The sequence below is a fragment of the Melanostigma gelatinosum genome (genome assembly GCF_949748355.1).
Source record: "Melanostigma gelatinosum genome assembly, chromosome: 21".
Taxonomy (NCBI): domain Eukaryota; kingdom Metazoa; phylum Chordata; class Actinopteri; order Perciformes; family Zoarcidae; genus Melanostigma; species Melanostigma gelatinosum.
Window position 1 is genome coordinate 3,187,743 of NC_136654.1, and position 27,264 is coordinate 3,215,006.

The following is a 27,264-nucleotide window of genomic DNA, read 5'->3' on the forward strand; positions in this document are numbered from 1 at the left end:
AAGCAGTGGCATGAACTATAGTCATGAAGGGTCCTAATGCATGCTATTATGAGGCATGCACACACACACACACACACACACACACACACACACACACACACCCACACACACACACACAATCATCTCCTCACATGATTGAATAGAGACTTTACATTGGACAACAGGAAATACATATTACCCAGTAATCATCATTGAATATTTTTTATGACAAAGGAAATAACAAATGAATTATTTAATGAATTGAATAGTTTTTTTAGTCTGTTCAAAGTTGATGTTGAATAAGCATACAACAAGATTGTTACTGACCAGTTTAGAAGAAAAAAAACTGTGAGTTCTCTAAATCACTTATAAGTTCTCCATCATTCTCCATTCTCCATCCAATAGCCCCCCGTGCAACCGCACTGCCTGCACTGTACAGTTACGCCCATGCTAGTTAACAACCGAGAGAAGAAGCAATGGTAATTCATTGGATTTATTTTTAACCCCTTATTATGGGCTGGCTAAGTGTCACCAAGGGCCCTCAAAACACCTGAAGAAAAGACAGTTATGATTCCACTTCAGTTTAATCTTCATTAACACTCCCAACCAACCATCATCAACTGGTGCATCACTAACCTATGAATAAAAACAACAAATAATCTCCAATTGTAAATCAAAGGATCACTGATTACAAGCTGAGGAAGAGTTGTTTAATTTCTCAAAATAATACAATATTTAACATTATGCACAAAAAATACAGTGTTTTAAGCAAACCATCGTCTCCCCATCCCTCATTGTTCCAGTGTTAAAGAGTGAAGGAGATGCACAGCCAGTCAATGGCAGCCGCAGCTTAGTGCCACCATGTCGTCGTACTGCTTCAAAACCACATTCTCCTCATCGTCAAAATATAACAAACTGATGGACTGGAGTCTGTCGGGAACACAGCAGGGCGCTCCCACTTCGTCACTGGAGAGCTTGAGCGCGTGTATGATGGAGCGCACCGTGGCGTGGTTGGTCGCTCTGAGGTTCCCCCCCAGCGGGAACGGGCAGGAGCCTTTGCAGTGGTAGGCGTTGTATCCCCGCGGAGAGATGATCCAGCCGGACCAGCCGATCTCCTCAAAGTCCACGAAGAGGGGGACCCGCTGGCAGGACTGGGAGCGGCCGTGGGGCAGGAAACCCGGAGAGGCACGCCGTCTCCGGCTGCGGTGATCGTAAGGCTCAGGTGCTGCAGGTTGGGCTTGTCCTATAGAAAGAGGAAGGTGAACACATTGGCTTAGAATAGCACCATGTATGAAATAAATATTCATGAATGTCAACTTTTAAAATGAGATCACACTTTACTTTAAGTCCACCTATTTAGCATGTATAAACAGTATACAGACATGTAATGAATGGCTTATAACACACTGAAACGGCGCATGAGCAGCCTTGTTTCACTAGGACTTAAAAGCCATAGAAGTTCAGCTACTGTTTTTGTGTGCTGAGGTAAATGACAGCAGCGGATTCGTTGTTGCTCTAACAGGAGGTAAAAGGCTGTAGCAGTAGTTTAGCTTGCTATTTTAAGAGAGGCGGTGACAGTGTAATGTGAGATCATGAAATAAAAGTTGACATAAAATGTATTATTGGGAAAAATTCCATTATGAAATGAGACAAATATGAAAATAAAAATGATTAGCTAATATGAAACTGGACAATGAAATAACACTACATGATTGTGACCTGAACATTTCTTCAGATATTTCACAAATTGTTGGTTCATTTTCCATTTTCAAATGAATATTCATTTCATATTGTCTTCTTTTATCAATTTAAAATATATATTGTTTTGGGGTTCCACACATGATGACGATACTAAAATGCATAAAGTGCCCAATATGTTGCACCCATCACCTTACCCAGGTATGACTGGTTTGATGCTCCTGTCCTCCCGTCGTCTGAGAATATGACCAGGTAGGCATTCGTGCCCGTCAGCTCTCCATTCCGCTTGGATGAGGACACCACTGACTCCATCCAGCTCCCAGAAGGAAGTGTGGTCACCACAAGGATGCCATTATTCTCCTGGCTGTTGCAGATCCACTTTGAAACCTGGCATCCAGAATAAGATTGAACGGTTTAAACACATCACAAATACTTCATAAACAATATTGATCTAAATTTGGTGTGAGCAAATGATGCCTCACTGCAATCAAACACTGATCTAAATACATTTGTGCAAAAAAGTCAAATGAATGACCAGAAAATCCCAAAAACAATGGGGCGGGTGTTACCGTTTGAGTGATATTGAAGACTTCCCATCCTTGTGTGTAAATGGGCACCAGTCTGGAGGTGATGAGGTTTCCTCTCCATGGCTTCACTCGGCTGTCCAGCACCTCATACAGATCCACCTGTAGTCACAACACAAAGCTGTTAGTTCACTAAACTGTGTCCATAACGTCCAAACCTCAGTTAAATCTGTCAAATATTTCGAAGTGAAATATTTACATGAGAACAGAATCAGTAAACGTCATACAAAAGCCATTTTACCTGATAGAAATGTGGCCCATAAAGCTTTCCAAGGAAAAACTTCTGTTTCTTTCGAAACCAATGGAACTCCGCTTTGATCATTCGCTCCTCTCTGCTGAAAGATGATAGATCGAAGAAGTGAAACGTCTCTCCAGCATGACCTGCAGGGGGACGAATATAGCACACATATTTAGTTTGCTAATATTAAAATAATGTTTTGGTAAAGAAATGTCACGAAGTCTTGAAAATGAGCTGTTTAACAGGGACATTAGCTGCGCGTAATCGTGCGTAATTGTTTAACGTAATTAATTTAGATAAGAATTACGCACTCTAATCATTCACATTAAATGCTGCTGTATAGCTGAATTGTTTGTTTTTTCCAAACAAAATATCACAAAACATAGTAGTTCGTGTGCACGAGACAGTTTCACGCACCTTTATCCTCGAAACTCCGGACTATGTTTCCTTCCAGAACATCCTTCTGGCTCCTCGGGCTCCCGTCGGAGACTGTCACCGCGTTAAAAAGATCCAACATAAACTGAGGTGCCTTCTTGTGAGGAGCCGCCCTTCCTCGAGGTAAATCATTAAGGTGCAGCACGGCGTCCACCTTCTCGCTCGCCGCGTTCGTCGTATCCAAACCGTCCTGCCGCTCTGCTCTCCCCCTCTCCAGCGGGAGAGCGACGCACCTCAGCCGGAGAGCGAGGACGAGCCAGAGGCGCAGAGCTCCTGTTGTCATTTTTAGTGAGAGCGGACTGAGGTTCTACACCTGTGGGACGGCGGGTGATAAGGGCGGCCCGCTGCCTCTGATGACAGGCCGGCCCCGTATACCGCTAACACCAGGAGATGATTGATGATGGTGGAAAGACAACACAAAGGAAAGGTGAACATGACCCGATAGTCGGCTGTAAAAGATAATACATAAAGGACTATCCCCTTTAATTTATATGTCCAGGTTACAGTAGGTCAAAGGCCGTTTGTCTTTATCAGGAAGCAGAGACACTCCGAGGGTTATATAAGATACTAATGCAGGCTGTTAGAATACAACGTTAAACACCGATTCATCCCGCTGATAATCTGTAGGAGCCATCAAACCACGAGCCTATGAATTAGTGTCGAAATAACCCGTTTGACTTCATAAAAAAATATTAACATTCATGCATTATTCCATATATGAAAAAGGATATAAACAGGTGATAACAACAAAAGAAAATGTTGACTACCAATATGCTGCAATTCATATGTTTAAATAAATCCAATACATATGATGGATTAAACCTTTAGCTTTAGTGTATAAGAAGGAACATCTTTTTTCTGCACTACAGTTGTTTCATCGCAGGGACCAATTAGCGGGCCAACCAAATAAAGTTATCCCATCATGATGTTTTGTCGCCGCTGCTCCACGTCATGTGTTTCTTGGCCCGGTGGTCTGTTATCAGTATGGGGCCAGTCGCAAGAGAGCAAACGAACAGAAGAGCCGTGACGCAAATGAAGCGCGCTTTCAAAAGCTGCTTGTTAATGCGCACATTTCCACAAAACGCAGCCCCCCCCCCCCCCCCGTTTCTGTTTGGACAGTGACTCAGAGTTGACATCGAAATCAGCATGACATGTTTATTCCTCCGTTAAGATGAATCCGAGATGATCTTCCAATCAATCAGGGAACAAAAGGGATCAAATTCCCAAGATCGTCACGCTGATCAATGCCTCCAGCCCCCCCCCCCCCCCCCCCCTCCCATTGTTGATGAAATTCATGGCGATTACACAGGAATGATGATCCCCTCATTTAGGGCCTATTACTCACGTTTAGGGCCCCATAGTGAATTGGCCCTTTTCTGATTCCTCTTCAATCACTAAGCAGCCACGCTGTCAGATAAGACACAGGGCAGATTATAACGGCAAACACTGTAAACAGCAAGATACCAGGATCAAATGATTGGATTTTCAACAAAAAAATGATGCATTTTTTCCTGCATTCCATTATTTATAAGTAACATTTTCATCTTTGTTATCAGGGGGGGAAATGTATTCTATGTGATTACTCAAATGCTAATGACAAACTCGAGGTTATCAGGAAGAAAAGCAGTGTCTTTGGGGGCGGGGCACCTCTTAACTAAGGAAATGAGATGCTGAGGAAGGCATTACTTAAAGCGAAGAGGAGCACAGCATGTCTTCCTGTGATGCATGCTGTGCTCCTCTGTGTATTCTTTGTGTGTGACGTGTGGTACGTGAACGTATAAGACAGCTGCTGGATGTGGGGTGTCCTCCAATGTTTACCCCGACCGTGTGCTGATAGCAGATAGACTCAAAGGGAAGCCCTCTGACGTATTCCTGCAGAGCTTCACCAAACAGCCAAGGATGGACGATGGTGCACCGTGGTTGCGGCTGAAATTGCAGCGCTGAGAGATATAGAGAGGAGTTCTTGATTAAGATGTTGAGAGAAAGATACAGTAGAATGTTATTTTCAAATTAACAGTTTACTATTTTGGGAAATGTGCTTTTTTTTCACTTTCTTGGATGAGTAGGTTGATACCACTCCAGATAAGAAGAGTGGTATATCCATCACTCGTCTTACTCTTCCCCAGTCACAAGCATGTGGCTGGTATTGGTTTCACCTTGTGTGTGTGCCATCATGGCAGAATGTGGTCCTGGAGACACCTACTGTCGCAGTTACTTCCACAGAAGCAGGTTGGAGTGCTTTGCCATGTCGGCCTCCTCGTCGACGGATTCTGTCACTGGGGGTAGCGTCACATCCATGCAAAACGCAGTCACGAAACTGTTAAAGGTGTGAACTTGAGGTACAAAATGAAGGCCGAGTTCCCCTGGCCCAATTTGGCTTCAGGGCTGGTGTGACCCCAAGATGCTCTCTATTTTCTGGATAAAGCAGCAAACTCGGGGGCTGAAAAATGAAGCCAATGCAGAAGAGCCCGAAATTTGCAATTCCTCAAATGACAAGTCCTCAAATGGCCACTTGACACGCAGGGCTTTTCCTATCGTGACATGCCAAATGTCCTCCATGAAATATACATTTTCCTCTCCGTCTTCCACGCTGATCACGCTCACACTAACATCCACACCATAATCTCAGCATTAGTTTGCCAGTGCTTCAGTAGACTCAAGCCTAAGGTATGAAAGTCTTCCGCTTCTTCCTTTTGCCACTTATGAACGTTGATCACTAACTTAGTTTTCACTTGATGCTGGGTCGATGCAGTGCTCTCATTTAAACAGCAGATGGCGCTATAGACTAAGACATAACGTGCTGGACCATCAGCTCATATTGCAGTACACAGTATTAAATATGCCATGTGATTTTTGAGTGCAGCTGGTTGAACTGGTCAGCTTGTTACAGTCTTTCTTCTCTATATTTCCAATATTACATTTCAGTAATTGTTGAACTTGCAAGTTCTTTTCCTCTGAGAATTCTTGCACAGCGTGTTGGCGAGGGAGCCCTCAGGTTTCTTTATCGGACACGGTGCATGTTGCATTAGCTTTTAGCTTGCTGTTGGCCGCCTTGGCTCCACATCTGACAAGTGTGTCTATGTGTTAATGACTTCACCTCGTGTTAAATACCTCGACTGAGGCAATTAGAGACACATGGAAGGCATTTGCTACAAGTGCTGGCCACTGCTGCAAACGCGGTACGAATGAATAATGACGAGGAATACAATCACACCGAAAGTGGAAACATACGACAAGGGTGTCAAAGTCGGGCCACAATGCAACGTGATTTAAAAAACAAATGCATCTCTATTGGCTGTGACCACAAACAAGCAGGGTCAGCGGTCCTGTTCAGGGGCACCACGACAACCACTATTGTGACCGTGTTCTACCTCTTCATGCTGAACGGAACAGTTTGACATTGTTGAATTGGAATTGAGGAATTAAGTTATTGTTTTAATAAGATGCTTTGGCGATATTGTTTATCATCGAGCAAGAAACACTAAAGGGGAGGAATATTTAGAGAAAGCTGCATTTTATACGTACATGTATTACTAGAATAAATACATAATATTTGTGTTTAATATATTTGAATCCATCACCAGAACAACATATGGTCATGCGCGTTTCGTTTTGCCATCTTGCCATTCAGTCGGACTGTTTGTTTGTACTTCCCGTGCCGTCCAGGAAGTGTTGTCCGTCTGCCTGATTCCATGTTGATGCAGCATGAAGGTGAGCGTGGATAACATCTCACCCCCCTCTCACTCCCCTCCCACTCCCCTCCCACTCCCCTCTCACTCCCCTCCCACTCCCCTCTCACCCACCTCCCACTCCCCTCTCACTCCCCTCTCACTCCCCTCCCACTCCCCTCTCACCCACCTCCCACTCCCCTCTCACTCCCCCCTCACTCCCCTCCCACTCCCCTCTCACCCGCCTCTCACCCCCCTCTCACTCCCCTCTCACTCCCCTCCCACTCCCCTCTCACCCGCCTCCCACTCCCCTCTCACCCGCCTCCCACTCCCCTCCCCTCTCACTCCCCTCCCCTCTCACTCCCCTCCCACTCCCCTCTCACTCCCCTCCCCTCTCACTCCCCTCCCACTCCCCTCTCACTCCCCTCCCCTCCCACTCCCCTCTCACTCCCCTCCCACTCCCCTCTCACTCCCCTCTCACTCCCCTCTCACTCCCCTCTCACTCCCCTCCCCTCTCACTCCCCTCCCACCCCACTCCCCTCCCACCCCACTCCCCTCTCACTCCCCTCCCCTCTCACTCCCCTCTCACTCCCCTCCCACTCCCCTCGCCTCTCACTCCCCTCCCACTCCCCTCCCACTCCCCTCTCACTCCCCTCTCACTCCCCTCCCCTCTCACTCCCTTCTCAATGTCTTTTAGCCAGTGTCTGAATTCAAGCTCTCATCTCATTCAAGCTTTAATTTGAAGAAACAGGGAGAACAGTTCGTCTTGGCTCGAGCTTTAGAAGCAGTTGTATTGTACGTGGCTGCGGACCAGTTGAGGTTTTTTTCCTCTTTCTTTTTAAATAACTCTCCAACCTCCCCCCCCCCCCCCCCCCCCGGCTCAGCATGGCGACCTCACCTTTCTGTCATTAAGTCAGCCAGACGCTACTTCATCTTGCAAATTGTTGCGGTTTCGATGATATTCCTGATCGCTGCAGCATACTTGTTTGCCTCATAACGTTCACCTGTTCCTAATTATGCTGTTTGTTATCATGCGCAGCCACCTGCACGGTCTGTGTGCGTGTGAGAGTTTGCTCGTCGGGATACATTCACATTTGATTGCATAAGTGTGTTCATGACCACGTGCACACGCTCGTTCAAATGGTTGTCTTGGAGCGCACCGTGTTTGGTTTCTGGTCTCCATGTTTGCTGCTAAACTCTCATTGCCGGGATTTCTTTTGCACTGCAGGTCGGTCGGTGGGAGCCTCATTATTTTGTTGCGTTTCAGTCGGTGTGGCTCATGTTAGTTCCCTCTTGTTCCTGTGTTTACAAACTGGGAATACTTCTTGAGGATTTGCACCCCCCCCCCGAAATAAAACACAGCTCAAGCGCTGACAGCAGCAAATAATCCAGTGCCAATTCAGCCAGTTTGGCGCCAGTGATGGTGGAGTGGAGGACATCATTGAGTAAATTGGTGGCAGAAGGATGAAAGGAGGGAGCAGCCTGAAGGCAGAACGTAGTTAAAGCCTCTCCTTTTTATTTCTTCAACCAATCACAACAGCAACAGATTCTACACGTGTAGCCAGAGAGAAATTAATCAGTTTACTCAACATGAGCAACAAAAAGCGAAGCAAACAAATGACAACGTAACAGTTAAAGTAGAAAGATAAGCATGTATAATCGGGGTTAGCGCAAGACTCATTCATTTTAAGGTTACATAAATCACAAGCAAATATTTAAAAGAAGGGCGGTTGGGAAAAACATCCGGGATCCAACGACTATTTGGACAAATTGTATGCAGAAAAGATCAGCCATTAAAAGTTAGAAGTAAACAACATCACAATTAGAATAGAACAAATCTAAATGACTCGATAACTAACCAAATAGATAACAACACAAATATAGTAAAACAATGATCAAACACAGGAGATATATAGTAAGCAAAATATACAAAATATAATTGTTTTGTTAAATGACTGATTCATAAAGCCATTTTGTTGTTTAATTATACTTTTAAAGCTGCAGTAATAAGTATTTATTTATATCAACAATGGATCAAATGACTATGTACTATGTGATTGGGGTTGCTTATAGTACATTTTTATTTTTAGCAGCGGGGATGGTGCATTTAGCTGGAGAGGCTAAACACAGCTGAGATGAGAATTAATATCATGCTTCTCTTTTCAAGTGGCCTGAAACATGGCTCTCAATGAACTCCATGTCTGCTGAAGGCAAACAGAGCAGCTGTACAAGATGACGATATCTCAAACGTCGTGTTTACGATAATTCCCGACGCCCCCCCCCCCCCCCCCCCCCCCGTGTGTCCAAACAATCACTGAATGCAGCTTTAACTGTGGATAGTCATTGTTTCTCACAGTGAGACCGATGAAGACATTCAAGATGTTAAACAGAGAAATGGAGGAATTGGTTGTGTTGAAGGGCCGGTTAGCAGGAGGGAAATTTCTTCTCTCTCTCTCTCTCTTTTTCATTATGTGCCAACATCCTTTGGCTCCTGACAGACTGATGTAGATTAAGGTGGACTGGCCAAATAGACTGAAGTAGCCCAGTTGTTGCAGTTAAGGCTCCAGTGGCTCCAGGGAGCCAGGCACGTGGAGCAGCAAATGTTTGTTAATGCCATATGGGCTGTACCACTGTGTGCACTTACTTAGATAATATGTGTATGCGTGTGTGTGTGTGTGTGTGTGTGTGTGTGTGTGTGTGTGTGTGTGTGTGTGTCAAGTTTCCAGATGAAGTGAGGGTTTATGCTATTTAAATTGGCTCATACATCATACTACTAGCCCATTATTACTGAGGCCTACTATCTGAACCACACATCTCCGGTTCCCTTTTTATCTTCTTTATTTGCATAAACTGGTCAGCGGTTTGAAAAAAAACCAAAACAAAGATCACAAATGGTGCGAGGAAAATCTGGAGCTTTGCCTATCTGCTTCAATTTGTTCTTTCCATTTTCTTTACCGCAATGCTGCAGTATCTGAGACTTGAATCGGGGGGGAAAACACAGGAAAAAACGTGACTCTGTTTCCGTCTTTCAGCAGTCTCATGGCTACGGTCCCAAAAGTTGACCAAGCCCACATCGGACCAGGCCCTCGGGCCGGGATGAACTGTGAAACCTAATTACAGCACAGCGGCTTCTCAGTCATGCCGCCAATCTAGAAACCTGCATCACGGTACAAGCCAGTCAGCTACAGTCTCAATCAGCCCACAGAGCTTTTTTTGGTGACAGAGCGCTTGACATGTCATTTTTGATTCGCAGCATTCTATTTAGGTGTTCCCCAAGATCCCGGCCCTCTGCTATGCTGACATGGCATACGGAGGAACTTGATGGAAGCACAGCCATCGTTAATGTCGTTATTAAACACCAGTGCTTTTCCTGCTTTGACATGAAAAAATATCCACATTCCAGCTTTTTTCCAGATGAACAGCTTTGACAAACATTGTGAAGTGAGGTCCAAATATTCAAACATGCTCAAACTCACGGGTTTGCTGACATTTACTTGAGAATGTACAATAATGCCTTTATTTTTAAGCATTCAAAGTTACTGGGAGGAACTTTTAACTGGTTATGAAGCAATTTTAATTCAATTCTGGTGCTTCTCTATGACCATCGGGACTCTGGCGCTCGGTAACACTGCCACTTTTGTCCACAGGGGGCGCCAAAATCAACACAATGTAGAGTTCGTCATGGTAGCTTTAACTTCAAATTAATATTCAATAAAACATTCAATTTGTGACTAACTTTGTCTTATCTCTCAAAGCTGAACAATTTTTAGTTGTAATTACTGAGACAGGAGAAAAATAAGTCCAAAGTCAAGCGATTAAGACATTTCTTTGACAGGCAAAATAAACAAAAGGTTAATGACAGCAGCTGTGCTATGTGACCACCGACATCTTGACCAGTGAAATGTACCACATCTAAATGAGCTGCATCCGAACCCAAACAATACTAACGGAACCTTAAAGTACTGAGGCTAAATAGATGCTGAAGATGTACATAAAGAGGGACCTAAAAGCGACCGGTGAACAAATACAGTAGTTGGGATGAGTTCATCTGTCTTTGAAAAAGCAGAACATCTTGCTCCTTAGCCTGACGTGACAGGGCCGAGTCGTTAACAGTGTCACATTGCCCATGAGCAAGAGCTTGGTGCACTAATGCTCGGTGTATGTCCTCTTGAATACAAATATAAAGTCCATGCATTAACGTAATACATAAACGCTCGATGGCTGCGGAGAAAGAAACTCCAGATGCTGATTTGTGGTCAGTTTTCTTGCTTTCTCACTGATGGTCTAGTATTGGGATTTGGGGGGGGGAACCCGATCCAGGCCTGTTGCTCCCATCTGAGAGCAGAGCTGCATATGGAACGCATCCACCACATACATCCATATTTCATCGTCACCCTGCTCTCCTTTCTCCATTGTTGTGCCGAGCTGGGACTCTGGTTGACCGGTGGGCCATTTACACGCCAAATGCTCTGCACTCTTTCATCCGCATGGCTCCGGGAATGGCTCTCGTCCTCTAAAGTCCTAAAGTGTCTTTAAACGACACAAGGCGTTAAGTTTCAACACAGAGTTTCAATACCCAGAAATCCTGTTTGTTTGAGTCAGTTAACTGGCTCATGAAGTCCTTTATTTAATCGTATGTGCATGCATGGGTCTAAATGAACGCGGCTGGTTGATTTGATTTACTGGCCTCTTTTAAATTACGAAAATAAAGTTCATCACTGACCCAAGTCTTTTTGACCCTGTGACAAAGACCCTCTCCATTGCACACATTTGTGGACTGTCCAGACAATAAGAGACTCACACACTGAGTTGAATGTTTATTGTAAGGTTCTGATGTGGTCTCAGGAGCAATTATTGAAGGTCGGGCCTGTAGACACAAAGATATTATTAGTTTGCTTATCTGTAACTTAAATGATTGAATATATGAATAGTGCTGTCACATAACATGCATGTTCTTACTTACCTCTGCTGTGTTTCCTCTCCAGGGTGTTCATCCTAAGAGAGTCCCCAGGGTACAAGCCCACCATTTTATAGTTCCGGGAATGTACCATGTGGGAATTACTAGAGGGGTGGTAGGAAAAGTGCATCCTCTGTTCGGGCTCGAGATGATCTCTATGGTGAAGTTTTACCACAATAGAGATCAGATAGAGCATTGACCTTTAGAATGTTAGGCATCTATTTTAATGTGTTGTTGTAGATTAGGGGATTGTGTGGTAGAGTGAGGGGCGGAGTCGCCTATCTTGCAGTGATGTGGAGGTCCTCGTTAGTGGCAGGCTATATAAGGCTGCCATGATTACATCTAGGCTGTCGCTGCCAGGACCACATGCTGCCCGTGGTCCCGGGAAAAGTTATGCCATGTATTTGTTTGTTGTTTTTGTTGGTGAATAAACACCTGGTTGGGCACACGTACTCTCTGTGTCCTCCTACTTCCAAAGTCCGGCCGCTGCGGGCCAGCCTAACAGACACACTGCCTTTTGTGGGTCATCCTTAGAAGTTATTTTTGGCAGCTACATGCACTTTGAAGGTGCTTTCACATGACTGACCCGGGCCGGGATCAGAGTACACTTGACCCCGAAGTCCAGCTCGTTTGATAAGTGTCACCACTGTGTACCTCACCGTGCCCGAGTCCACTTGAAAAGTTAGTCTCCGGCACCGATCATGTGTACGGATCGCATCAGATGTGAAGACCAACTGAACCAAAACAAGGAAGTATTCAGAACTTCGCAACTTAGCATCACCACTTAGCTTTATTATTTGACACAGCTAGACAATCTCATGTTTGATACAAGCTTTATCTGTGTGGAAGATTCCATACCGTCCATCGTTTTACAGTTGTATGCATAGGGATTGAGTGATATTTCATGTGAAACATTGTTGACGTTGGAGTTCTTGTACTTTTGACTTGGCTGCTGTACAGCTGCATATGCTCAGAGATACTGGGAGAGGAACCAGTTAGACTTAGAATCAGACATCTCAAATGAAGACAACCAGACTATCACTTAATTATCACGGTATTCCCTCAAGCAGTTCACTAAGGAGCTCGTCACGCAACGCACGGGGTGTGTGTCAGCCCGGTTCATTGCAGCAATGGGGAGGTGTGGCAAAAGCCTCAGTCCAGCCACATGAGAGCAGCAAACAAGAGGTCAAGAGTGAAGAATGTCACATCTGCCCGAGTAAAAAGGAGTGCAACGTTAACGTTAACGTTAAAATGCAAAATACAAAGTGTGCAATGATCGCAGCCAGAAACCAGTAGTTTGTCTAAAATGCAAATACAACGTGACACATTACAGATTTCTAATAAAGCTCGAGTGAAAGTAGTTATTTTTCTCCAAATTCACAAAAGTAGCAAATTAACAAAAAACACTGATTTGTGATACCGAGGATTTTTGACGAGTCATTTTTGTAACCTACACTCTACCAAGTGAGAGAAAAATGTGGGCAATGAAAACAGTAAAGAATTGGCAGAAGGTAGTGAATCAAAGTTGGATACCTAAAGTAAAGGTGGTTGTTTTGAACGGTGGTATCGTCCAGAAGATGAAATGGTTGACATTATTTACCTGTATCAGGATACACGAAGTTAATCAGTTAGTTTTTCCAAAATGTACTGTGGAGTCCGTCGGTTAAACAATGAAAGAAGAACATGTGAAACTAAATATTCCTTTTATGTAAGCTTTTGCTTCTTCAGAAAAAAAGAAAAGAATAATCCTGGCCAAGGCTCTTTACCGCTTTGGCTTTTCGCTTTAGGCAGATTGTGGTTTTGTTGCAAAGCCTTCATGAACAATCTGAGACAGGCCTCATTTATAAATAAGTGCCTTGATTGCCTGGAACCAGGACAAACTTTGTGTGTGTGGACACTCATAGTTAGAAGGGTTTACAAAGTGTTTATAGAGAGTGTGAGTGGGAGAGCCGGGGCCAAGTGTAGCAAAGGATCTTGAGTTTCAACCAAACTGCATGTTTGAGGAGAAGCCGATAACAGTTCGGTTTGACTGCAATTACATTGAATTAATGACTAAAAAGTATTTTGCCACTGCCAAACCCAATTTTACAGAAACACAAACATGCATAGACATACATGAGTTTGGCCGAGGTGTTAGGCCTGGCTTTGGAACAACTGCTGCTATTTGACGTCTTCTTTAATGGATAATTACATTGTAGGAATGTTTATTATCACCACTCAGATTGCTGAGCAGCGTGGATCAAGTTCTCCCTCTGTCGAAGCTCTGATGAGTGACGATCATTGAGTTTTGTTTAAACAAGAGAAAGTGTGTTCAAACAGAATAAAGTCTGCACAATGGTTTCATCTCGACAATTTCTTTACTGCCAAACAACAACTAATCTTTCAAATGTTTTTTTTTTAAAGTTACATCACAGCCAAGTTTGAGTAGACAGTCAAGCGGAGAAAGCAAAAAGCCATAAATCAACAAAGAACACCTTCTTGCCCCTTGAGTTAGTGTTTTATAAATAACGTGAATGATTACATTTTTGATATATTTTCCCAAACCCAACCAGTTTTGTTGCAGAAACAGGTTCTGCATTTCAGGAATTTGCACAGGCGCATTGATCGCTCTTGTTGCTGGACATTCGTAGGAGAATGCACTTTTCGTGAGATATCATAGGAGCCGATGCATGATGACACATTGGGTACGCCACATAAGAACGAATGCATCGCATTTGCTCCTGATAAATGGCCAAAATCTACGCCACTGTGACCTCTCACATGATTTTCTTGTAATATCTCAGTAATTGAAAAGAGACTTGGATTCAGACGTGGAATAATCTTATAATCATTGCACCTAGTCTGAGATCAGTTGTGTGGTTTGTTGTTTGGGCCAAAAATGTCTTGTGCGAGAAGCACAGCAGCTCAGAGATCTTGTAAATCTTGTAGTCTGCACATGGCTTTAATCTAATCGAATGATGATTGTTATGACTAATAGTTAGGGAGTAGTGGTGCTGGTAGATTTCAGTCAAGAGAGTAATTAGTTGAACTCAGCGTCAACTCATTACACCCTCTTTATCTCAACATAGGCCTCTTTATATCAACCTAAATACAGTGTTGTCCGTTCAATTATACATCTGCAACCGTGTATATCAACAACTTATTATGGCATACACTGACCAGTATAAAGAAGCTCTTTTGCAACAACCCCATTTAAATTACTTGTTCGATTTTTTTTCATTTTATGGAAGTTTTTCTGAATCTAGTCTGGTAACGTATGGGAGTCCCGCAGGGAAGTTGCGTAGGACCATTGCTTTTCTCTACATTTAATAACGATACGCCACTTGTTTTAGATGAAACCAATTCAACAATTTGTGCACCGTGTAAACATTTAACGTTGTTCATATAAAAGATTATTATCGTTGTTTTGTCAGTCATTGTTTTAATGTTTAATGTATAATACATGTGCCATTTTATTGTTGAATGCCATTTTATTGTCGGTGAACTGTATGAATTCTAAGTGCACACAATCGTAACTAGATGCATTTTATTTCAGGCCAGCAAGAGTAGCTGTTAGGCAACAACTAATGGGGAAACCATTCAACAACAGTTACTCTGCTGTGGCTTGAGTGTGCAAGTCAGGAGCCTGTAGTCAACACAGGCCAGCAGGTCAGCAAGTGTTGTGAGATAAAATATTCAGTCAAAGCTTGGCTGGCTTGCATATACTATACTTTGCACCTGCTGAAGTGCAAAACTGTAAATATTTATATTTGTTTGATTAATATTACATTTTTACAACAAAGTAGCATGTGGATGTATTAATAATGAGCATCCAAGCTGGTAGTCCCAGATTTATGACTCCCGCCAGTAAATAGTACTGTACAACAACAACTAACTGGAAATCAGCAGCATAATTTAAAAGGGGAAATGACTGCTGAAGTTCAGCTGAATCATCATTCTGAGAAATCTTGCTGACAAACAATCAAATAAATTGTACCCTACTTGTAAAAAAGAACTTATGTACAGGTAGAGAGAAAGAAGCTGACTTCTAAATTATATCATGGATTGGAATTTCTGAGCATTAGTTTGATGTCAGCAGATCAATATTGTTTATAGGAATATTATTACATCTGTCCAGTGTCCGACATACCTGGTGGTTACCGGGGCGTCACGGCCAATCATGATATTAGCCTTAGAAGGACACTATTGCCTATTGTAGTCTTGAACAGGACTCGATTTACTCGGTCTCAACTGCCTTTGGACTTGGTCTTGACTCTGACTTGACCGGACCTGGTCATGGACTTGGTCTTGACCACAGCCCTGGTAATTACTGAATTTCTAAATGTAATCCCTCATACTACTCATTACTGAAAAAAAGTAATCTTATTACTGTCATGCATAACTGCCAAAGTCGATCACAAGCTCTGTAATCAGTGTAGCGCTTAATTATGATCTCTTATGCACTCAGGAAGAAGCAGACATCTCTAATAAGTGATGAAACTGATGAGCAGTGTTATCTTTCCATCTGTGGACCAATGACAAATATTGCGCCGTGCATTGCGGCTCAGTCCGTAACAGTCATCTTATGTTATGTATGAAAGCTGGAAAGGAGCATTTTGGTCTGTCTGAATGACAACGAAATCCATCACTTCAACAGATACTGCAAAGGAAGCCAGTGATGTTACGTATTCCAGGTCTGAGAAAGGCTTTCGAGAGTTGATACTTATTGGTTAAACCTGAAGTTTAAAGTAACACCCGAGGTGCTGAGACGGTGTGAAAGTGGATGCGAATGACACAAATGGTCGTAAGCTAAAGTAAGAGGCGAAGCAACGTTGAGGGATGAGAACATATGAGAGAATTAAATGTATCAGATCTGAATGAGCCAAGACAAACTGAACACTAAGCCCACCACATGGACTCTCAGTGTACTATCCTGCAGAGGTGATAACATTTCATCACGTCCTCAACTCTCTTTTTAGCTTCCAAAACTTTATTCACCTTACTTTTTGACAACTTACCTTTAATGACAATGATACATAGCCATTCGACTAGAATAGGTATTATATTGTGGTTCAGGATAACCTCTGTGAGAAGTTAACGCGCACACACACACACACACACACACACACCACATCGTTAACTGTAGAGTTCACTGGGGTCATCCGTGTGTTGCTGTAGCTGGTCCAAGACAAACAGAGGAGTCTGGGGCCCGACAGCGCGGACGTTGCATAGCAGGACAGCAGTCTTGTTGTCTTAACATCTACTTCACTTGTGTTTATGGCTGTACGTCTGCATTTATGACATGGAGCTCTGCTTGTGTTGGTTCCTCGGAGTGCTGGTCGCTCCAGTGACACACAACGGTTGCAGCTTCTGAAAATGTTTCCTAAAATTCTGCCTGAAGCTGGTTTTGCTCACTAGTCCTGGGTGTTCTTGCAAATGTTCGACGCTGGCATGGTCCCGCCAAATCAGTTGGGGTTTTGGGGGGGATGGAGTCCAAACATTCTGCATCCAGCCACACCAGTAACTTAAGCTTTGCAGTCGTAATGTCACACACATAAAAAGCAGTTAACTGTGTTTTGTTTTTCAGCTTGCTTAGCGATGCCTTTACTACTATTCCCACCAACATGGTCAATTACAACCAGCCGGTTTTAACTTTGCATTGTATCATGTTGGACATGAGCGAAACAGCTTGTGTGTGTTCGGATGAGTGAGTCTTTGATTTTTGTCCATGACTTCAAAATGCCAGGATTTATTGATATGATAACCTATTAAACTGTTGGCTTTGACATCCAAGCTTGGCTGGAAGTACAAAGTTCGGTTGCGTTCAAAGGCAAAAAGTGCCAAAAAATTATTTATCATGAATAATAAAATACATAGAAACTGCACAAGCTTCTTGAATCCATTTTTAAAATCACGTCGCTCACAGTTTTAGCATGCATGCTCTTTTTTTCTCCCACCAAAACTAACCCCAAATTCACACACATGAATTATAATCATAATCAAAATGACCTTTGTCTGGGTGCATTCTACTGCGGCAGCATCACTTTACTCCACTCTTTCTCGTGTTATAATATAGTAATGTTTCTGTTTTCCACCATTTATAATTACTCGTGTAATGCCGAGGTCCCATTGGAATTACGTTAAATTTAAAGTTAAAGTTAAAATTATTTTTTGCATTTTTTGCGAAGCACAACATGAAGGAGAGCTTTTGTGGGCTTTACACATTTGTCTTAAAATTTTAGAGGTGGATCAAAATAGATAGATATGAAATCCTCTGGTGTCGATTGAAGTTGAGAGAGAAATACTTGTTAATAGCAAAACAACAATTGACACTCATATAGTTGTATTTAGAAGGAAAACGGAGTTACTGTGGGGGAAAATACTTGTAGAGCCCGATACTGCCTGATCATACGCAGCACATGTCTTGCATTGCAGGAGGAATATTAAGGTGTGAAATCCGACGCTCAGCTATTAATCAAAACGTACGACGAGACCCCACTGTGATTTGAGTTTCGATCACATCTTTTCCACCCTCTGTTTCTGGCATCTCTTGTCGTCCGTCAGTGTGAAATTCCCCAAAGGTTCGGCAGAATCGGTGAAATGTCTCCCATCGGACATCTGCTCCGGCTCTCCTCTGCGGAGTCATCTGGCAGGAGACTTGATCATTGCTGTTGCTTTGTTCTAACTGCTGGGAGACAAAACTCCAGAACAATTCACAATGAGCGCAACAAGAACAAAGCACTTCAATCTATTGTTTGAACACTTCTCCCTGAAACTGCTGTAGCCGGCTCAAAGGGCCTCATTCATCCCCTGATGATGAAAACCACTTAAGGTCCGTCTCCTGGAGACGGCAGCCTCCCTCCTCCTACATCTCACACCATGCACCTTCAATATGCCAATGAGGGTTGTGACTATAGTTCATGCCACCGACAATTTCTGTTTCCAACTTTTTTCCATAACAATCAAGGGACAAAAAAGCCCCCATCTGCAACAGGTAGGTGTCTCCCATCAAACTTTCTCTGTTGGACACGGGATGATACATGTTTCGAGTATATTTTGGAAAGAGATGAAGACATGAACATGAGCTGCAGTGCTTTAAAAAAAAAAGGAGCAATATAAGTCCTTTGACACCTTGGAGGATATTTTTGGTGTGTTATAAACTAGTCAGCAGGCAGTGAATTGCACCATGACTGAGCTCAAATTCTATTTTATTATAAGAGGCTTTTATAGCCACATAGTTGCCAAGTTCCTTTACAACTACAGGGACATGCAGAGCTACAGACTGTGCTCAATCAGGACCCTGATCACCACAGGCTTCACTAAAACTCAGCCATCAGCCCAGACACCAGCGCAGATACTCCCCCTGCAACGATTTATCCAAATGAGTTGCGACTGGCAGCATGGTTTCTACTGCTAGTGCTTTGGATTTAGATTTCATAGAGTAGTGTGTGTGTGTGTGTGTGTGTGTGTGTGTGCGTGCACAATCTCAAACGTGTATTTCCATGAGGACCATTTGCGCTAACGGAGTCAGAGCCTTAAACTTTTGATAGGTAATCCATCACAGTTTAGTGTCCTAATGCTACTGAAAGTGCACATTGATTTGAAAAGCATGGCCAGGCACTGTGTGGAGGTGTGCTCGAGTGCTGATGAAAAAAAGCACAGACAACCGAGTGGTGTGGGAAGAGAGCAGCTTAACGTGCTGCAAGGAGCTATCAAATTCAAATGATCCTGCAGGAAACGGTCCGGACAGCCAAAAATCAAACCGGAAACTGGCAGCTCAGGATATATGCGCCCATGTAGTATGCAGCCTAACTACTTGGCTATCTGGGTGCCCTATTCACCCCCTTTGTCTGATGGCAGTTATCCTTGCTGCTCATTTGTATATCAGGGGCTGATTTTGCACAAAATGCATGCATATTACCAAAGGTGCAAATAGCACAGGGATGCTATTTGCTTGGCAGCGCAGTGAGGAATGATTTTCACCCTTCGTGGGTGCTTTGAGAAAAATAAAAAACTTGTAAATAAATCTCTTTATTATTACTGCACTTATCTGCTTAAAACTGAACTTTATACTGCCTTATCTGTGATTTATGATTTTTATTATGACAGTAGGCCGGTAGAGGTTTTATCGTGATCTTTCTGGTCAGGTGAGGGTGGGGACCTCCCTCTTAAATTCATACTGTCTGACGGTTACCGGCTGTAATGGTTAAGTTCTTTGGGAGAGACACCTTACTCATCAGTCTATGTTGGAAACAAATGTCACATCTTCAATGTCAAATGTCATTTCTTTTTTAAAGCTGCACTTCCTAACCTGACCTGATGGGGGTAGTAAAGGGCCACGTAAAAGCCCAGTTCACTTGGCAGCAGTAACAGATGTGTGCCTCCGCACGTCTGTTACAGAACAGAGATAATTAGAGGCAATAAATAAATACATATAAAGTATTGACACCATATGCTCTCTATTTGTCTACTTCTCTTTTTCTCAGCGTTACACTTTTTGCAGAAGTCGCCAGAAAGATCCAACAGATACAGGTGTTCGCTGGAATGCACAGCGTATGAGGGAGCTGACCCCGAGAGCTTCCAAAAAAAGGCCACCCTTTCCCGTCTCTTTCTCTCCAAATCTTCCCGTTCACAGCTGGATGGGTCGCTATTGTTTTTACCAGCTATAGCCCAGAGGAACTGACAAGCACTGGAAGGTGAGCCAATAGCTCGTAGACAAATGAGACGATCCCACTCACCACACTCACCACACACGCATACATATGTGCCATCTGAGTGGGAAGCATGGTTTGAAATAAACACCAAGGTCCATAGTGTTCTCAGGAAGAACTCGGGCTGAGCTGCCATATGTTCAGACACTATAGCGTTTGTGAAAACACTTATATTTTAACTTTTTTACAAGAACTTTATTGTGAAGTTGTGAACTATTCTCTATGAAGAAAACAGATGTGAGTAACTTAATAAGAAACTAACTGTCATGATGCCCAAGTGGTTGAGAACAAGGAATAAGCTCCAGAAAGTTTTATCCGACTTTTCTATAGAAAATGTCATGTAGAATTTGTTGACTTTTTCTTGTAGTGAGAGATCCTTTCAGCCATCATGACATTACTCAACTCAACTGAGACACACAGATGTACATAGTTGCATCATTTTCCACCAGCTCTGTGCATTCACGTAGATCATGATGCTGTTTAAAAATGATGTGTCATCCTTTCAAGTCTGTCCTGGAGCTTGCCGTTCATGCTTGCCAGCAAAGTCGTAGTCCAGTGCATCTGAGATTGGCAAGGCTGTCGGATCACAAGTGGAGAAAGGGAGGACGTTTGCTGTTAGCGTGCTTCTTCTGTCTGTTGGTGGCACGCTTACCAGCACATCAATATGTTGGATTGCTAACTTTTTGAGCAGCTCTAGCAGCGTGGCTCTAGGGATGGCAGTATTGGTCAGAGGGTCGGTCGGTCGCTCCACCACTTTGGTCCAAACTGAAGTATCTCAACTACTGCTGGATGGATGACATTTTGTAAAGGCATTGTTGGTGTCTACAGGATACATGATAATGATAATTCTCTGATATTTGTGGTGTTGAGTAAAATGTCTCGACAACCATTGGATGGATTGTAAAGATGTTTGGCACAGACATTCATGTCCCACAGCATGTAATCATCTTGGTGTTCCTGTTTAGCTTATCACCATCAAACTTGTTTTTTGACCAAAACTTTTGCAAAGCCGATGACATTGCCGTAGGCTCCAGTGGTACGTTCAGTTTCGTGCCAATTAGCAAATGTTAGCGTGCTAACACACTAAACCAGGGGTAGGCCACCCATTGGCACGCTGTAGCTTAATTAACCAATGGCAGATTAGCAATAAGTGTGCGAGAAAGATTTTGACAGTAGTTTGATTGTTTTTTCCCCCACTCGCATTCCGAGAAGACCCACCCTACTCTGCATCTGATTGGCTAGAATTCGTTGCTTTCTTTGCAGAATTTATTGCTCATTCACAAGATCGGTGATAGGGTTCATGATTTCAACTCAGATGTGAATGATTTCATAAGGAGGGCAGGCTTTTTGTACAGCGCTCTCATATGTTATTACAATCTCCTCATCATGGGGAAAAAAAAGCAACGTTTTAAAATGTTGCTTTGCAGGTTGCCGCTGTAATAAAATTACAGATATTTTAGAGATTTCAATTTTTACGTCATAATCATGATTCAACTTCAGGTTAACCTGAATGTTGACATGGTACACTGATTAACAGGAATATGTACTAATACACTTCATATCAAAACGGTTGCTGACCCATGCTCTAAGGTGGTGAACATGGAAAACTGTACCAGCATGTTAGGATTCAGGCTGATCGAGTGCCAAAGTCAAGCCCATAGACGACCTCACAGAGCTGCTAGCATTGATGTAGACTCTTTGTCTTGTTAGGTAACAGTCGGTGAGCGGGTAAATACATCAGTCCTGCATTTTCCTGTTTTAATGAATGCACACATGCTGGCTAATGGCATAGGGAAATTGTATCATGAAATCTTGAGAGTTTGACAAAGAAAAGCAATAATCCTCCAACCATTAAAGACACAGTTGATTGTTTGTGGTTGATAGTTTGCATCGTGACTATTTCTTTGGGAGAAATAGGTGCAATGAAAACTGTTAGTGACAACAACAAACAATGGGAACAAAATCTATTGGGAGAGCAGCAGAAACCTCAAAGACAGATATCTAAGATACAGATGTACCATGTTTAAATGTGTGGATGCCAACATATTTTTCGTTTTTGCATTTTTGCAGTAAAGGTGAACTGAACCTTTCAGCCTCTCTTTGCTGTTGCCTCCATCTCTTTCCTCGTCTCTCACACTCACGCCCACCATCGGGATCTGCCCTCGTCACTTACAGTACATGGTCTCAGGGATTATCAGCCAGTATAGTTGGCGCTTGTTAATGATGTCGTCACAAGGTCCCTGTAGGGATGTTGAGGTCAGCCGAGGAATGATAAAGGGCCTTTAGTTAAACACCAGAATCGTGTTGTTAACCGCTAAATTGGCAGTACAAACAAGATGACTGTGTTTTTGGAGGAAGACAGTCTTTGGAGACTTGGCTGTGGTGGCGTATATACGCTACACCAAGAGTCTGGATTTCTGTGGGTGGGAATGGGAAGATGGGTACAATGTGGGAGGCTGACACAAAGACTGACTGAGAAGAATTAAGAATGTGCCATCTTTTCATTTTATGTCGGCCATTCTCCTAGCAGTTGACACTTTACTACACCAAATGATTTGTCGTCCATCCTATTGAAAATATCCTCTGTGATTGTTTGGGCTGCATGCATACTGTTGATGGAGTAGTGCAGAGTTTTGTGTAATATGCTATTTCCCTTTCTTGTCATGATTTAGACGAGAAGATTGATACCACACACATGTATGTGTGTTAAGTATGGATCCATGAGGTGATTAGCTTAGCTTAGCATAGTGACTGTCAGCAAGGGAAAACAGCTAGCCGAGCTCTCTTTAAATACGTGGAATACGTATTTTCCAAACTGTTAAACTATTATTTTAAGTGCAAAATGTTTCCCATGCACTTGAGTGTTTACGTGAAAATAGTACCGGATCACAGCATAATGGAAACATGCTAAATCAACTTAAATAAGGTCATTGTAAAGCTAAGTGTTACTTTGGCTTCTTTCCCGAACCTGCGGATTAAGACTGACGGCTGCCGTCTAAATACAGTGTACAGGTGTATTGCCGTCCTCGTATCCAAGTAGCTAGAGAGTGGGGAAGCCCCCGTCTGAGCTGATGACTGCTGTCGATCAGCTGTTTGCCTGAGTCAGCACGTAATCTCCCTTTACTACAGCCGATGACTGACACTTCAGCACCCTCCCTCTCAACCCCCACACCTCACACCCTCTACCAGGTGTGTAACATAGGTGGGTTTAATACTGTGTGTGTGTGTGGACATAGATGACCCTCGCAGCTGCAGTGTCACTGACATCAGTGCTGCAGCATTTGGAAGACCTCTCTAATTAGACCTGGGTGCCCTGTCATCACCTGCTGCGGTTATCCCCCCCCCCAGCAGCTGTCTCAGATACACGCCCCCACACAGGTGTCCCAAGCTGAGGCAAATATCATAGCAACCTTTTTGGGAGGCTGCACGAGACAAAACACAAGACAACAATCTTATATTTAGCTTATATTTTTGCAGGAAGAAAATCGGATCGAAGATGCATCACTTTTGACTCCTCTGTTATCAGAGTATCCCGATTTGCATTGTTTTTAACAGTCTACGCTTATCTCTATTCAAACTATTTACGAATACAATGAATTTTATGAATGCAGTTAGCCATTTCAGTTTTAATAGTATATTAAAATGCCCAAAAAAAATAAAACGCACAACACTGCAAGCCCCCTGTAATAACCTGTGAACCGAAACACTTTAAAGCTGCAGTATTAAATATTTTAGCTGTAATCTGTGGGTCAAATAACTATGTGAAATGTGTGGGGTGTCACTTGCAGTGAGGAACCCACAGAGAATTAACACCAGACTGCAGTTCTAACTCCGTTGAGAGGTTTAGTGCCTTTAAGCATTGTTCTGGTTTGGTTGTTGTTTGGTGGAGGTTTGCGCTCCCTCTGAATATTTAGCAGTCAACACTAAATATCCAAACAGAGAATTGTTGTTAAATGATTCTACAACACCAAAGATTACATTTGAGTGAAGATCAATGTTAATTTATGAGAAATATTCACCAAGATATTTGTGCATGACAGCTTCGATGCCGTTACTGCCACTGATTGCAATTATGTACTCAGTACTTGCCATCTCAAGTGTTCTTCCTTCCGTTTAAGAGCAATGTGTGATTTGGTTTATTTTGATTGTCTTATCATTTCTGCATCTAAACCAAACTAACTCCTGTACAGAGGCAGCCTGCGTCACAGCCAGCTGCTAACACATCGGTTGGTGACTAACCTGGCAGGACGCTGACTGTGGCAGCTGGTAGTGATTCAGCAACATGGAGCATTTAAAAAACGGTTTGAGCTTTCGAAACCACACGGCCCATGGGCCAAATGGCTTCAAGATAACAGGCGTCGCAGCACAATTCCTCATCTGCATTTAAAGAGGGAATTTGGTGGTTCTGTTCAAGAGCTCCACGAAAGCATTTATTCCTGAACAATGTTTTACATGACGTAATTTGGTAGGAAGCGATGAAAGAAAGGGATGCAGGAAGGGCATTGCACATTCGTTGTCATTGCAATTATCTGCTAACTAAAATCAAATAAATCAGTTCAGTCGGCAGGAAAAAATGTTGGTGTCGTACGTTTCTGCAAACCACGGATACGTTGACCGTCGACGTTTCTGCGTTTGGTCAGAGCGAGTGACGCGGTACAACGGGCAACTGGTAGGAACGTTCCGTGGTATAATAAAGAGTATAAATAGCAAGAAAGCCCATTAAAGTCGGGTGGGAAAGGTGGATGGTTGGTCAAAACAACGCAGGACTTTCATCTTGGAGACTGTGTGAAACCTGTGATGTAACCTAGTGTTACGTTATGTAATAAAGTCTGCGTAATGTAGACGTCATGGCCTTAGCTGAACCAATCGTTTCACAGTGTGAACCACGTGGAGCTTTGTGTTTCTGCCTGCGTGATACGAGTCTGAATGTTGTTATGAAAAGTACTTTTGGTTCAGCATTCAACATATCCTGTAGTTTGCAGAAACGTTGAATATTTTTCTAGCGACTGGGTTGCATAAATCCCATAATATTAACTGCAGTACAGAATACTTATTTGAGGCTAATTATGAATCACATTCAGCATCCTTGCCAATCTTCCCTTGCAACATGTTCCCTTCTCAGAATGGGCTCAGCCTCCCTGTCAAAAGCCCGGCTGTATATAGACACAAATGACTGCCTGTTGCTAATTTCCCTGGTAATTACAGGTTCGACTCGACTCTAGAATTCACTGATTATCCTGAACAACACAAAGCAGAGTTGTCAGAGTGTCAAAAGAGGGAATTTCCCTGAATGAATTCCATTGAAAGAGTCTAAAGTTCAGAGTAAGAGAAACCGAGAGACAGACGCTGAAGAAAAGGCGACTCTTTCTTTCTCTGGATGGCTGTTCATATGTGTTCCAGGATGTAACATGAGCGTTAAACCAATGTAAAATGACAGTGACGTGAAAAAGCTGAAAAATCCATTTCTTTGGACCTGTTCTTTCTCCAATTCTACCATTTAAATATTTATAACAAGGTCCGAACTGGAATTGGAAAAGAAAGAAATGACTCGACGCAGCTTTTTTTTGTTGTAAGTCATGAGGACATTAATGGGACAAAATGATGACCCTTTAAATGCTGTGTAAAAAGAAGACGGAGGTAAATAATAAGAAAACAGAGCGTTTCCTCTCACCCTCACTGACACATTTGCCCTTCCTCGCGCTGCAGTGTTGACTTATCTGAGAGGTGAGTTGTGAAATTGAGAGGTGTCCTTTGACATCCATCTGGAGCTGCTTGCCCCGACATGCAACCACCTGTGACCTGTGTGAACCTGCAGGAGCCGGAGACGGAGGGCTGGCCCACAGCGTGGAAGTGCTTTCCAGAGAATATGAGGATTTATTTTTAATACAATATTTAAATTCCATACGCAGGTTGAGAGACTTATCGGTCACTGTAATCATCCCCGCTATCGCGAGGCCTGTGGCACAGTGGGTGGGCAATGCCCCCCAACATACATGTTTAACCAAGAACTTGATTGGCCCTAAACATGGAAACACAGCGAGAGAGCAGTCACTTTTTTTAAAATTTTCGTTCAAAAAACGTCTTGCGAACGTTATGAAAACAACGTTCCACAAACAAAAGGAAAACAACGTTCTGTTGAAGTTCAGTGAACATCAGGACAACAGCGTCCCGAGAACATTCGGTTTTTAAAGTCCCGCAAACGTTTTGGCTCATTTCTGCAGCCTTGTGTGGAAACCAGGTAAACTACAAGGAATAAAGGTGTTAACTCTAATCTTTAAACAAGAAAAACAAATGTATGTTTTAATATGAGCCTCTAGTGTCTTTTGATTATATTCAAATTATTTTTGGGGATGGATCCGCGAGACATAACAATAAATGTTCAGTCTTGCATTACACCGTTTCCCATGACCCACTTAACAACAATGCATTGTGCTGCTTATGATTTCATTGAACTGACACTTTTGCATTTGTGCAAGGACCGATGACGGTACCTCCCGTGTGACTGAATGTTAAAGTGCCACCGTGCGTGTTTGTGTGCCGTGCTGTGCTGTGGCATATCAACCGCTCGTAAATCTGCAATTAGATCTAAACCCACAAAGAGATCCAAAATGTAATCTGTGCCTTTTCTCTCTCTCTCGCTTGACCATTTGCGAATAAATCAGTCTAATTACGCATAAATAGAAAACGGCTTTGGTGAATTTACCTCGTTTTGTTTGTCTAAACGGGCCTTGTTACAGCTTTTACGTAAGCAGCACAGACCGGGGCCTGATCGCTAACTCGAGAGATGTTATCCGATCCATATGCAACCCAGGTTTCACCGTGACGCCACCAGTTTGGACGGAGGAGAGGGAAGAGAAAAAGAAAGCCAAAGAGCAGGGACAGAACAGTAAAAAGGAGATAGTTGGATACTCGGGTCCATCGATGTTATTGCACCTTGAGATGACATTTCTTAAACAGGCATGGTTAGCTGTGCTTCATGGGAATTACCACCATGGCTTGACCGCACCATCGTCCA

The 27,264-nt window shown here is 43.1% G+C and overlaps 1 protein-coding gene across 1 annotated transcript; it reads right to left on the reverse strand.

Moving 5' to 3' along the window:
- Positions 1 to 812: 812 nt before the first annotated feature.
- On the reverse strand, positions 813 to 3,217 carry LOC306795414 (bone morphogenetic protein 2; the record flags this gene model as incomplete). The annotated part of the gene is made up of 5 exons (XM_079293923.1): positions 813 to 1,222; positions 1,875 to 2,064; positions 2,247 to 2,363; positions 2,503 to 2,642; positions 2,917 to 3,217. The coding sequence occupies 5 exons, from the start codon at positions 3,215 to 3,217 to the stop codon at positions 813 to 815; spliced, it is 1,158 nt and encodes a 385-aa protein (XP_079150049.1).
- Positions 3,218 to 27,264: the final 24,047 nt, after the last annotated feature.